The 15,137-nt window shown below is 37.7% G+C and overlaps 1 protein-coding gene across 2 annotated transcripts; it reads left to right on the plus strand.

Moving 5' to 3' along the window:
• The first annotated feature begins 8,413 nt into the window (after positions 1 to 8,413).
• igfbp6b (insulin-like growth factor binding protein 6b) lies at positions 8,414 to 14,403 on the plus strand. 2 transcript variants are annotated; one of them, XR_015522560.1, is made up of 5 exons: positions 8,414 to 11,005; positions 11,921 to 11,955; positions 12,937 to 13,056; positions 13,712 to 14,170; positions 14,271 to 14,403. XR_015522560.1 is itself a non-coding variant. In NM_001161402.2 (4 exon segments), coding segments are annotated over 4 exon segments (639 nt in total). In that variant the 5' UTR covers positions 10,504 to 10,635; the 3' UTR covers positions 13,826 to 14,403.
• Positions 14,404 to 15,137: the final 734 nt, after the last annotated feature.

Genomic DNA, 15,137 nt, shown 5'->3' on the forward strand with positions numbered 1-15,137 from the left:
ATTTGAAAAAATTGAAATATAGCTATCTGTTTAAAACTAAACATTCTAATGCCATTTATTATGCAAATATCAAGTTGAAACAAATCTGTTAAGAATACGTATTTATATGTAAAACCTAATACATTTTAAAGCAGTTTCATTTCTTTCTAATTTTTACATCTACATGCATTACATCTGATTTAGGTCCACAACTTGCATCCTTCAACATGATATGTGTGTTCAAAGGAAGAGCAACTAGGTGAGGGAGACAGTGTCCATCGCTCGGCTGAGGGTCCACTTTGAGCATCTCATCTGCAGGGTTAAGCAACATAAGCTGAACAGTCATCATCTCTCTCTATTACAGCGAGCATCAACCAGCTTTACACAATGGCTTGCTTTCTGACCATTAGTTAAGGCTTGAGCAAAGTATTAAAGAGGAGATAATATTTGATGGGTAATGATGAAGTTGGATTTACCACCTCCATCTCATTATGAACAAGGAAAAACCCTGAAATATTTCAATACAAGTAACTAGACATTTGCACTGCACTTATTTGGACTGTAAATTTTATTTGACAAATTACATTCCCTTACAGAACAGGTGTCAAACTCAGTTCCTGGAGGGCTGCAGCTTTGCAAAGTTTAGTTCTAACCCTAATTAAACACACCTGATCAAACTAATTGAGTCCTTCAGGTTTGTTTGAAACTTTCACTTAAGTGTGTTGAAGCAGGGTTGCAACTAAAAACGTGAAGGGTTACGGCCCTTCAGGAACTGAGTTTGACACCCCTGCCTTACAGTAAAGTGTAAAAATACTACATTAAACAATTATCAAAATAAAAGTTGTGTGTGTGGGTGAGTGTGTGTTTTGTTCAAATCTGTAGTCATCTTGGCAAGAAAAAAGAGAAAATAAAGTCGGCTTCCTCTTGAATGATCTGAATCATTTTGAAGTGTTTGTAGATGAGCTGGATCATCATGTCATCTTTAGCATAAATAACATCCTATTCAAGCTATGCAGCTTCTCTGAGTTCCTCATCGACTTGAAACATGCTGATCTCTCCTGTCACTCCATCCTTACAGGAAACTGAGAAATAACCTATAGTTAGTAACGTTCATAATTAAAAAAGTGATATAAAGGACACACTGTACACAAACATGTAAATAGATAGATGGATAGATAGATATGATGCAGGTTATAATAACAAAAACTGGTATGATCTGTAAGAAACTGAAACGCCTAGTGTTATTTTTAATTGCTATTAATGTGTGTGTGTGTGTGTGTGTAAATATACTTCAATTTATTAAAGTTCATGCTAGTTAATACTACAGTGTGCTGTTGCATTCATTTACAAAGTTGTAGATACTGCAATAAATACTGTATAATACAGTTTACTATAGTTAGTATGGTTCAAAAACGTACTATTATTTACTATAAATACTATTACAACTTCTTATTTCATGTGGGTTGAATCGTATCTTTAGAACCATATAACATGATTGAAAGCAGCTCCTAGATAACTCGTAACTGTTTTCTTATATAAGAAACAAACAAGAGAAGCACCCAGCACAGTCCTTAGCTTAGCTAACAGTATTGAACATATAGATAATTATTAAAAATCATAACTTACCCTCTGATTGCTGGAGGCCTCCAACAACGTGAGCTGCCCTGTGTCCTGACAAACAGAAACGCCCCATCTCATTGGCTGGCTCTAGCCAATAAACTGGCTTTGCTGCTCTTTTACTGGTATGTACATTTCCACAGAATTTATTATTTTTAACAAGAATCTTTTCAGAAAAGAGTTTAAATAAACCCTAAATAATAAAATAATCGTGGGAAATGATTATTTTGCACCTCAGTCCTGTTGGCTGCTGGCATTGTCCATTGGTCAGGCATCAGCCAATCAAACAGCTTTACACCAGCCCCGCCCCTCCCCTGCCCAGCGCTGCTCACGCCTCTGCATCTGCGAGTGCACAGATGAGTTCTGCTACAGAGATCGCGGGAGATGTGTAGCAAAAGTCAGAGCGCGGGAGATTTGTAGTTGTACTGACGAATCTGAGAGGTTGTGAGTGCCGACCTGTGGTTGTAGAGCGAAGATGCAGTCAAATTTGCCGTGCACACATGTGTCTGTCACTTTGTATTTGTGAATGACATTTTACAAATACACAACTATTAATCTGCAACTTCCAATTTAAAACACAAGTGTGTGGATTATTGTGTGTGTGTGCAAATCGAGGATTTCAGCTGTTCACATCAGAGCTGTAAGTGTACATTTCAACCTACACATACAAATATTATTATCACAAGTGCTCACATTTACATTTGCAAGCTCTCGAGTTTCGCAACTGATTTACTTTCATAGATGAGAAAGCCCAGCTAATATTATAAATATTGCGTTTAATATGTCACGAAATGAAATTTTAACAGTGTTTCATGCGAGAATGTAGTTCTTACAAACTTAAATCTGTGGTTTATTTATAGATATCATGTGAAAATTGTAAGCGTGCTTTGCCGATAGCGGAGATTCTGACCTCCAGGGTGTCCATCATCACTCATGTATCCGGCGAAACGAGGTTATAATCGGCTAGACATGTAAGACTTGCCCCGGTCTTAGATGGCTCTATAATGAATGTGTTATGAAATTTAGTTTTAACCGTTTTTCATGCGGGAATGTAGTTGTTTTAAACTCAAGTCTGTGGTTTATTTATAGAGATGGTGGGTATTTTAAAATATTGTTTTGAAAATGCGGAGATATGTGACCTCCATGGTGATGACGGGTGCCCTAACCTCATGAATCCGTCCAAAGCAGGCTGGTCATTATGACATTTAAGCTAACTTTGGTTTCATGAATCAATTACTTTTGTTCCAGTTTACGTTTTGGTTAAGCACAAATTTATGTTGATTAAAAATGATTTAATATTTTCATGTTAACCTTATAAAATTAAGGTGCAGTACACCCAAATATGGAAAACCAGGGGACAGCTTTATGCACTGAACAGTCTGAAGAAATAGGTTATTTTATTTTTCTTCACAAAATACTTTGTCAAAAAAAAATAAACATAATAATATAAAGTGTGTGTAGAGTTTTTCATGGTCATTTGCAGTACTGTATTTAGATGCACAGTAACTGATTTTTTCCCAAAATTCATTGTAAAATCTGCAGTAGCATACTGTTAATCATGTTCACAGTATGGAAATGTTGAGAATACATTATCATGCTGTGAAAACAGCAATATATACAGTAACACACTGTGCACAGCTTATACAGTAAACAACTGTTGAGAAATGCAGTATAATACCGTGAAAACAACAGAAATCGTTTACAGTGTATCTATCTATCTATCTATCTATCTATCTATCAAGTCTGGTTTTCATTTGTCAGTCTATCCAACCATCCATTCTTCATTTGATCAATCATCTAAATGTTTTAAGGAGGTTTCAGGTACCAAGACAGTATAATTCATCTACTTAATCACACCTAACACTGATTCTCAATGGTATGAACCATTATAGAGGGTCAAATTTATATTTATATAAACTTATTATGGGGTGACATGGTGGCTCAGTAGTTCACAGCAAGAAGGTTGCTGGTTCGAGTCCGAGCTGGACCAAATGGCATTTCTGTGTGGAGTTTGCATGTTCTCCCCGTGTTGGTGGGTTTCCTCCGGGTGCTCAATTTTTAGATAGATAGACAGACAGACAGACAGATGGACGGACGGACGAAAGCCAGACTAGATAGTTGATAGACAGACAGACAGACAGACAGACAGATGCATGGACGGACGGACGGACAGACGGACGGATGGATGGATGGATGGATGGATGGATGGATGGATGGATGGATGGATGGACGAACGAAAGCCAAACTAGATAGTTTACAGATGATTGACAGACAGACAGACAGACAGACAGACAGACAGACAGATAGATAGATAGATAGATAGATAGATAGATAGATAGATAGATAGATGGATGGATGGATGGATGGATGGATGGATGGATGGATGGATGGATGGATGGATGGATGGATGGATGGATGGATGGATGGATGGATGGATGGATGGATGGATGGATAAAACCAGTCTAAATGGATGGATGGATGGATGCATGCATGTAAGGATGGATGGATGAATGGATGGGCGAACAGACGGACAGATATAGATAGATAGATAGATAGATAGATAGATAGATAGATAGATAGATAGATAGATAGATAGATAGATAAATAGATAGATAGATAGATAGATAGATAGATAGATAGATAGATAGATAGATAGATAGATAGATAGATAGATAGATAGATAGATAGATGATGGATGATGGATGGATGGATGGATGGATGGATGGATGGATGGATGGATGGATGGATGGATGGTTGGATGGATAGATAGAGAGATAGACCAACCAGAATGGATGGATGGATGAATGGATGGACGAAAGCCAGACTAGATAGATAGATAGATAGATAGATAGATAGATAGATAGATAGATAGATAGATAGATAGATGGATGATGGATGGATGGATGGATGGATGGATGGATGGATGGATGGATGGATGGATGGATGAATGGATGGACGAAAGCCAGACTAGATAGATAGATGATAGATAGATAGATAGATAGATAGATAGATAGATAGATAAATAGATAGATAGATAGATAGATAGATAGATAGATAGATAGATAGATAGATAGATAGATAGATAGATAGATAGATAGATAGATGGATGATGGATGGATGGATGGATGGATGGATGGATGGATGGATGAATGGATGGACGAAAGCCAGACTAGATAGATAGATGATAGATAGATAGATAGATAGATAGATAGATAGATAGATAGATAGATGATAGATAGATAGATAGATAGATAGATAGATAGATAGATAGATAGATAGATAGATAGATAGATAGATAGATAGATAGATAGATAGATAGATAGTTAAACTCTCCTGTAATTTCCACCATCTGCCTATCGTCCAATGCTATTCTTAGCCAATAAAGAGAAATATTCCACAGCGCAAACAGAGGCATGTTTGTGTTATAGAGAGCTATGACCGCACATGTCAATACAGTACGATAAGCATCTAAATCCTGTTTGCCTTCTGCACTCCAGATACCAGCCCGTCTTTGACATCTTAACTTCCATCCTGCTTCATGACAACAACAAATAAACACAGCTCTGTCCTTATGGGACCCCTCCGGCTGGGTGTGTCCTGAAAGCAGACTTTTGCCCGTGAGAGAGACCCCTTCAGACACTGATGGCATAAGCCCTTTTTTTGGCCACAATATGGAATTTTTATCGTCTTCTACAAAAAGCACATAAAAGACAAGTCATAAACCCTCGATTAATGGTATCTGGGCCAAAGTACAACTCGAACGTTATGAAGTCTTCCAAAGAGATCAGATTTATCTGCTTGACTGGGCTGATGGATTGCGTTATTAAGCTGCTGGCATTTAACGTCTTGTGTACATTCCAGCCAAAACACTGCCCCAATTATCCAGACGGTCCATTCTCCAAAATAAACTATTAAGTGGCAGAATCTCCCTTGGTTGAACCGCTTTATCACAACGCAACATTCTCAATGCGATGCAGGTGTGCATTCGATCTAGTCAATGCAGCTACCCTTTTGAGTTCATGTGCCGTTCATTTAAAGCTAGCATCATATCAAAGTGCTGTATTTTCTGTCTATAATATATTTCTGTAAATTTTTTTATTTGTAAATGTGTACACCACCTGACAAAAGTCTTGTCATTGATTATAATTGTAAGAGCAGCAAATAATAACTTGACTTCAAGTTGATCATTTGGAAAAGGGACATAAGGTAGATTTTTCTGATGAATCATCTGTTGAACTGCATCCGAATTATCACAAATACTCCAGAAGACCTATTGGAACCCACATGGACCCAAGATTCTCACAGAAATTAGTCAAGTTTGGTGAAGAAAAAAATCATAGTTTGGGGTTACATTCTGTATGCAAGAGATCTGCAGAGTGGATGGCAACATCAACAGCCTGAGGTATCAAGACATTTGTGCTGCCCATTACAATGCAAGGGCAAATTCTTCAGCAGGATAGCGCTCCTTCTCATACTTCAGCCTCCACATCACAAGTTCCTGAATGCAAAGAAGGTCAAGGTGATTCAGGATTGACCAGCCCAGTTGCCAGATATGAACCTTTTTGAGCATGTCTGGGGTAAGATGAAGCAGGAGGCATTGAAGATGAATCCAAAGAATCTTGATGAAGTCTGGGAGTCCTGCAAGAATGCTTTCTTTGCCATTGCAGACGACTTTATTAAGTTATTAGAGTCAGTGCAGAGATGTATGGATGCAGTCCTCCAAGCAGTTTTGTTTCCTTTGTGATTCATGTTTTTATTTTTGCTTATTTATGTTTTCGAATTCCATTTTGGGACCTTGATCTTAATTACAACAACGTTTAACCATGAAAAGTTTAAAAAAGTGACTTTTATTAAAAAAATTTTATAGTGTAAAGTGATTTATTGTCTGGGTTGTTGTTATATTACGGTATAAAACCTTTTAACGAACTGCCAGCACATTCTGTGCTATTTTACAGACTTATTTCTCTCTATATTATTTCTTATACATTATATTATTACAAACCAATGAAAATGTCAGTAAACGTCCCTTTGTTAAACTGTAGAGTTGATTTTCAACATCAAACGTCGACAGAGAAGACATCAAAGTCCCATAATGCAATTCTCAACTGTAAATAAACGGAAAACACTTGTGAATCACAAAGCACAGAAACTGTTGATTAACAGAATTTTTTACAGTGAAAACAAGGTTTGAAAATTTCATACATTTCATAAAAAATTCATTATCGCGATGACTAAATCATGGTTATCAATATTATCACAGCTCTGTTAAAATGACCTAAAATGATGGCGGTAAATAGCCTAGGGGTTAATGTGCCAACACATATAGTGATCCAGCCTGATCTCACAATAAAAACCCTAGTATTTTACATATTGTCAGTTTAGTGGCTAATTCGTATGAGTTCAGTCATCCGCAATTATACGATTTTTAAAAATGAATACGAATTAGCCACTAAATCAAAAAATAACGTATTGCCATAAGATTGTGTTGGGTGATCACGATGACCCCATTTTGATTTCCGGCTCGAGTTAATTTGCTGATCTTTTTTTACTCTTCCTACATTCCTATCTATAATCTCCACTGTCCTTCCCTTTATTCATTCATTTTCTTTTTGGCTTAGTCCCTTTATTAATCCGGGGTCACCACAGAGAAATGAACCGCCAACTTATCCAGCACATGTTTTACGCAGCAGATGCCCTTTCAGCTGCAACCCATCTCTGGGAAACATACATACACAGTCATTCACACTTATACACTACGAACAATTGTAGCCTCTCCAATTCACCTGTACCCCATGTCTTTGGACTATGGGGGAAACCGGAGCACCCGGAGGAAACCCACACGAACGCAGGAAGAACATGCAAACTCCACACAGAAACGCCAACTTACCCAGCCGAGGCTCGAACCAACGACCTTCTTGCTACCTACTGCGCAACTGCGTCGTCCTCTCCACTGTCCTATAAAAATTAAAGGTGAAAAACCCTAAAATAAATAATTCATAAATTTTTCATCGGATTAGTCCCTTATTTATCAGGGGTTGCCACAGCGGAATGAACCCCCAACTATTGCAGCAAATGTTTAAAGCAGCGGATGCGCTTCAAGCTGCAACCCATTAATGGAAACACCTATACACTCTCACATACACACACACACTCATACACTACCGCCAATTTAGTTTATTCAGTTCACCTATAGCACATGTCTTTGCATCCAGAGGAAACCCACGCCAACACCGGGAGAACATGCAAACTCCAGAAACGTCAACTGGCCCAGCCGAGACAGTGCTAACCACTGAGCCACCGTGCCCCCCATCACTCAAATTAATAATAATTATTAAAAAGTTAATAATTAAATAAAATGACACATGCATTCCACCAAGTGTTGTATCTGAAAATGAAGAAACAACAAACAAAATGTGCATCTTTATGCAGTTCTGTGGCAAACAACATACACAATGATATATGTGCTTAGATTTGTTTACTAATGTTTGTATTATTTAATTTACATTGGGCTTTTTGTGTGTGTTGTACTGTAATAGGAATGTTCGATTTTGTTCTTGATGGTATTGTTTGCTAAACCTGCATTTGGAAAACTCCAAATCCAATTTGGAAATCCATGTTTACCTTGTTTTTCACAAAACTGCATAAAGCTGCTTTATATACACTACAAAAAGGGCGATTTGATGAAAATATCTAATTGCAATTATTCTGACTGATGTTGCAATTTGATTTGTGGCTTATTTTTGTAAGTCAAGCTTCAGCTCAGTAACTGACTATAATTTGACATTTTATGAATAACCAAAAACTACAGTATCAGCTAAAAACTTCTTTAATGTTCTATTGTTGTGATCAACTAACTTGAACAGCCTGAGGTTAAGTAAATTAACAGTCCCTGATTCAGAAGTACACGTCAGATCCATTTGTTGTCTGCTTTTGGCAACTAATAGAGCATTTTGAGACAGAAATACAGACATGTGTTTCCATTTTTTTCAAACTTTTTGAACTCATGACGTTTAATAAAAAAATTGACAACATCATCGTTTGCCAAAACAACAGTCTTCTCTCAATCATTTAATCCACTTAAAGCTTGCGTTTACCAGCCTGGATGTTTGTGCATAAAACACCCACATCTCAAATATCAAGACTTCACCTTAAATATTTAACAGATAGGTTACACATTTACTCACACTCAACTTGTGTTTTTTTTCTTTGTTTTTTTTTTAACACAAAGGAAGATTTACTGAAGAAAGCTGGAAACCTGTATCCATTGACTGCCATACACTGTAAAACCCAACACGTCAGGTTCTATCTGACATTTTTGTCAAAATTGAGTTTTGACATACTTATTAAATGACAACTTATTTAAATTATGGGATGCTTTTTTTATAAGTTATTTATATTTTAAGACATTTTATTTAAAAACAAATGTTACACACATACTGTTATCTATATGAAATGCAAAAACTTTAAAGCTCAATTATCTCAAAATCAGTGACGAGCAGTCAACTTTATCAAATGAAATGAGTGTAGTTAACTCAAAATTTACTAAAAGTAAATTTTTCTCATTTGAAAATAGTTTTAAACTCAGTGTTAAATGTAATGAGTTCATTAAATACCTCATTACTTCAACTTATATGGAGTAAGTTTACAGTACTCATATAGGTGATTTTTCAACTCAAATGGTTTGTAACAATCGGTTTCCTCAAACAGTTGGAGTTGCCTTATCTTACTGGGTTTTACAGTACTTAGTTGGTTTGAGATCTCCTCATTTATCGTGTTTTATTGTGCACAAATTGCTTTGTTTACTCAAATGGATAAGGTTCACATTACTGAGGACTCGTTTTTTAAACTTAAATGATTTGTTGCAATCGGTTTCCTCAAAAGGTTTGAGTTACCTTAACTTTTGGGTTTTACAGTGTAATATTTGTTTTTCCTACTATGGATGCACTCAAAAGATTCCCTTTACTGTTTGTTCAAACTATTTATTTACTGTGAGCTGAACCAACACAATTCTTAAGTTTTTTTGGGGGATAACTTAATTGTTTTAAGTTAAATCCACTTAAATTTGTAAAAACGATGAAGTTAACGTTACCGATTTGTGTTGGGACAACATAAAGGAATTGTGTGGAGCCCAGCATTTTTTTTACAGTGTGTCAACGGTTACAGGTTTTCAACATTCTTCAAAATATCTTCTTTTGTGTTCAACAGAAATCTGATTTGGAACAAAGCAAAAGCATGTGAATAATGACAGAATTATTATTTTGGATGAACTATCCCTCAAACTTTTTTCCAATCCAATAAAGACAGCAAATCAAAGAGTTAATGACTTATCGTAACTTCAAACTTCATCACAACTTCAGTAAGTGGCTTTTCAGCATCTCCACGATCTCAAAAAGTTACTAACACCACAACGCCACATTGGAAAGCTTGACTTCAACAAAGTGGCCAGTCTTCTCAGTATTCTTAGAAGCAACAGGGTTAATAGAGCGACTCCCCACAAGCAAATTACCGTAGTCTGCGTGTAATCACCAGTGAAATGGAGTCCCTCGCTCTTCATTGTTACCATGGCAAAGATTACTAGAATGCTCTAACATTTTCACAGAAGATGCAGAAAGAAAGTAACCATCATAGCCAGAGTAAGTATCCTGGGCGAAGGAATGTTTCCAGATACAATAATGGGTTAGGGAAAGCTGGAGCAGAGCTTGATGATTTCTAAAAGGAAAAATAATCTCTCTCTCTCTTCCTCTCTCTCTCCTTCTTTCCACCCCCCTTACACATTCTCTCTCTCTCTCTCTCTCTCCCTGTCTCTCAGTCCCAGCCCCTGAAGGTGTCATAACTGTGCTCTCTCCCTCTCGCTCTCTATCACCGCCTTTCAGATCTTTAAAAGCCGCTGCTTTGCCGTTTCTCACTCGTTCTCGGTTTTGTATCCTCTGGCACTGCAGGGGGACTCACCAAGCAAAGCTGAAAAAAGCCAGCGCAGAAACAGAGAGAGGGGAAAGAGACTTCCAGAAATAGCATCAGCCACGTACGACAGGACCGAGCATGGAGAACCTGAGACCTGGACGCAAGATGTCTTTCCTTTCCAACTTGACAGCCGTTGTCCTGTTGCTGGTCGTCCACTGTGGATCCTGGTGTCTGGCGGGTCGCTTGGGCCCCCACAAAAACTGCCCGACATGCAAAGATGGGCACTTTTCGGGTGCAGGTCGGGCCTCCAGGGACCCGGCCGGGGCGGCCAGCACCACCGTGCTGGCGTTGGGGGAGCCCTGCGGGGTGTACACCCTAAGCTGCGCCAGGGGGCTCCGCTGCATACCCCCTCCGCGGGAACACAGCCCCCTTCAGGCTCTGCTGCAGGGCAGAGGCTTCTGCGCCAAACACAGCAGAACGAGTCCCACCGAGAGGCCCCGCCCCACAGGTAAGAGTTCCAGCCAGCAGATGCCTTTGCGGTCCCTTCCTTCCGCAGGCGGTGAGGGCTAATCTGCTTTAAGTGCCACGGCGAAATAGCTGGAGGATGCATTTCAGGTTCGACGGATATATATGCTGGCAAGCCGCTTGTGCTGCTGCAGTGTCCATATCAGAGACTTGCTAGGATGACAAAACTGTAACCGAAGCAAGGACATGTGCATAAAGTGCCGGGAATAGCTGCTGGTTTTGCATGTGATGGCTGTAAATTCCTGCAGGGTGTAAAGGCATTTCTGTGATTTGAGGCTTTCGCACGTCGTAAATACGCATGATGAAGATTACTTGCAATAATGGTGGGGGGGTTTGTATGTAATGTGAATATGCCAGGAGTGTGTGTGTGTGTGTGTGTGTGAGTGCAGGTGTGTGTGAGAGAGTATGTGCAGGAATGTGACAGTATGTGACACTATGTGGATGAGTGCTGGCTTGGCATGCATATGGGAATCAGAACAATTCAGAGGAGAAACAAGATGAGATAGAGTGCAAGAGTTGTGTGTGTGTGTGTGTGTGTGTGTGTGTGTGTGTGTGTGTGTGTGTGTGTGTGTGTGTGTGTGTGTGTGTGTGTGTGTGTGATCTTGAGTGTCTATAAGAGTCACCCACATTCTGACAGTGTCCTTTCAAGTATCAGGTGTCTCCATCTACTGTTTGCTTTAGGTCACTGCATCTCATAGACAGCATCATTTAACAATTAAAGAGAATGATTTGAGGAACTATTCCTTTAAAAAAAAGATAAAACATGAAGCAGCATGTACTCTTTAAGTATAGCCAATCATATTATTTCAGTCAAATAATACTCTGTAGAGCCTTTTTTCCTTTTCTAAAAAAACGCAGAGTCATTTTTCACTATTAATGTCTCTTTTTAACTTCACAGGGCCACATCCTTCACACAGTGGTGAAATGGAAAAGGTGAGTTTCTCTTGGATTTCTTACTTAATTTCAATACAGCATGATAAATACCTCATTTAAAGGTTTATAAATTAATAATGATCAAATCAATCCACAGAAACATTTCGTAATTTATCCAAAGGCTTAATCCGTTGTATTTAATTAGCTTGATGTATCATGAAGCCAAGTCAGACTATGTATGTATGCATGTATGTGTTAAAATAATAACTGCTAAACTAATTTACAGACTTGTCATGGCATCTACAGTGCTCAGCATATATAAGTACACCCCTCACAAATCTTTCTTTTAAATTTGTATTTTTAATAGGAAGCTATACAATATTATATTTGTGCATATGCATTAGATTAGTCAGTGCTGATGCCAAATTTCGAGCTTACAAAATAAACAAAATAACTTACAAAATAACGGTCCAAAAACTTACACTAAAAAAAATTACACTAAATTTATGTTATAGAAAAATATTAAATACAAATTAAAAAAAGAGGAAAAATCAAGAGAAGCAAAAAATGGAAAAATTTTGTTGAAATTTTGTAGGTTATATTTTTTTGTTTGCAATATTTTGCATGAATTTAATTGTATTCTTTTTCAATTTCTAAAAATGTTTGGTGATTAAAATATTCTTTTAACAAATACATCTGTTTAATAAATCTGTTTTGTTTAAATGCACCGAAATACAGTGTGTATATTCAGAGAAATGGATCAAAATATTCATTTTCAAAATGGCATGTACTCAATTATGCTGAGCACTGTATACATTTGCTTCTCTCTGGTGATTTGAAGTGATTCTTTCATCCTCTGTTGCTTTTAATAAAATAATATATGAATAAATATATTAAATAAATGAATATTTGTATAATTAAAGTGAAATACCAAACAAAATATGAACCCCAAAATAGAACTAGATGTTCAAATGTCTCCTAGAAATAACACATGGTGTTATATGTATGATGGATGGCAATTTCTTTGCATTTCCTCACCAGGCTCCATGTCGTAAGCTGCTCAACAGTGTCTTGCGGGGTCTCGAACTCACCATTTTTCAGTCTGATCGTGACATCTACATCCCAAACTGTGACACTCGTGGCTTCTACAGGAAAAAGCAGGTATTGTTTGGCTGAATCAATAATCGCATGTTAAAAGAGGCATACAATGTAGTAGTTTTTCTACTTCAGAAGTTTACATAGAATTCAATGTTTCTTTGTCATTTTTCAATAAATTTACCATTTAGTGTGCATTTTACATTTGTTTAATCGATTGTTATCCATTGCCCTGTTCTGAAACTGTTTTGATCATCATTATAAGTCATTTTGACTTGTTTGTATGGGTATGACCTAGGTATTACAATGTTGAGGTGGTTTATGAGGACATGCTATGTGTCCTCGTAATTAAAAAAATTTAAAAATCAGACTTAATTTGCTACTGGTTTACAGTGAGGATTGAGTTTAGGGGTAGGGTAAGTAAAAATATTGTACATCCAGGTAGTTTTAAATCCCAGAATAAAGCTAGTCAAACTGAAAACAACCAGCTGGATATATGTTATCCCGCTTATTACCTGGCTATCTGCCACAAACCTAAAACTTAGACACAAAACATTGTTCTGAGCAATAATAGTTTATTAATTCTTTAATTAAAGGCAAAGCAGAAAAGAAAATGTCACCATAATAAGTCATTTTGTCCTATTGTAATACCTTTAACGGTGTGTAAATGAGAAGTTAGAATGACGTACCAATTTGAGAACAATCTCTTGTTGTCTTGCAGTGTCGGTCCTCAAAGGGCATGCAGCGCGGCCACTGCTGGTGCGTGGATGAACTGGGCAACACCGTGCCATCACGTGCTGGGGAGGATGGCATTTTACCATGTGACGGAGAGTGAGGGGAGCGAGGGTCCCGCAGCTCTGAGCCTGGAGGAAGAGGAAGAGGAGGGGTACACGGGGAGAGGGGATGATTTCAGCTTGGTGCAAGACACTGCCTGACCAGGACACACCAGGGATAAACCACTTCAACATGGAAACGGGCCCTCACTCCGAACGTCCAGAACACGTTCACTGCCATAAACTCGAACATTATGAATAAGACAGCGTCAGAATACAGAAATAATGACCACTACACCACATGAGCTTAAGTCAGTTGTTACAGAGATATTTCATTTCTGGTCCTACAGTGCAAGTACTGGTTTTGGTGGTTAATTGGGACACAGATTTGTATGGGTATGACCCAGGTATTACAATGTTGAGGTGGTTTATGAGGACATGCCTTGTGTCCTCGTAGTTCAATAATGTTAAAAATCATACTTAATTTACAGTGAGGATTGGGTTTAGGGGTAGTGGGTAGGGTAAGTAAAAAATCAAGTACATCCAGGTAGTTTTTAATAGCAGAATAAATCTAGACAAACTAAAAACAACCAACTGGATGTATTTTATGCCGCTTATTACATGGCTGCGTGCCACAAAACAAAAAAAATTTGACACAAAACATTGTTCTGAGCTATAATAGTTTATTAATTATATAATTAAATGCAAAGCTGACAGAAACGTAAACGGCTGAATGGAGAATACACTAATCTACATATTATTCAGCCACAAGATGGCGCCAACCGAAGAGCGCTGTTTTATGAGACTAAAGGGTTTTATTGCGTGAAAACAACCGCCTGGATGTATTTTATCCAGCTTATTATATGGATACTTGCCACAAAACGTAAAAATTAGCCACAAAACATTGTTCTGAGCTATAATAGTTTATTAATACTTTAATTAAATGCAAAGCTGACAGAAATTAAAATGGCTAAATGGAGAATACACTAATCTACATGTTATTCAGCCACAAGATGGCGCCAAATCGCGGAAGGCTGTTTTGTAAGACTGAAGGATTTTATTCTATGAAAACAACCACCTGGATGTGCTTTATCCCGCTTATTACACAGCTACATGCCACAAAACTTATTAATTGGATACTAGCCACAAAATGTAAAAATTAAGACACAAAACATTGTTTGGAGGTATAATAGTTTATTAATTCCTTAATTTAAGGCAAAGCTGACAGAAACGGAAATGGCTGAATGGAGAATACACTAATCTACATATTATTTAGCCACAAGATTGCGCCAAATGTGGAGGGCTGTTTTAGGAGACTGAAGGGTTTTATTTTGTGAAAACAACCGCTTTGATGTACTTTATCCTGCTCATTAT

The sequence above is a fragment of the Danio rerio genome, chromosome 23 (assembly GCF_052040795.2).
Source record: "Danio rerio strain M-AB ecotype USA chromosome 23, GRCz13ab, whole genome shotgun sequence".
Classification (NCBI taxonomy): domain Eukaryota; kingdom Metazoa; phylum Chordata; class Actinopteri; order Cypriniformes; family Danionidae; genus Danio; species Danio rerio.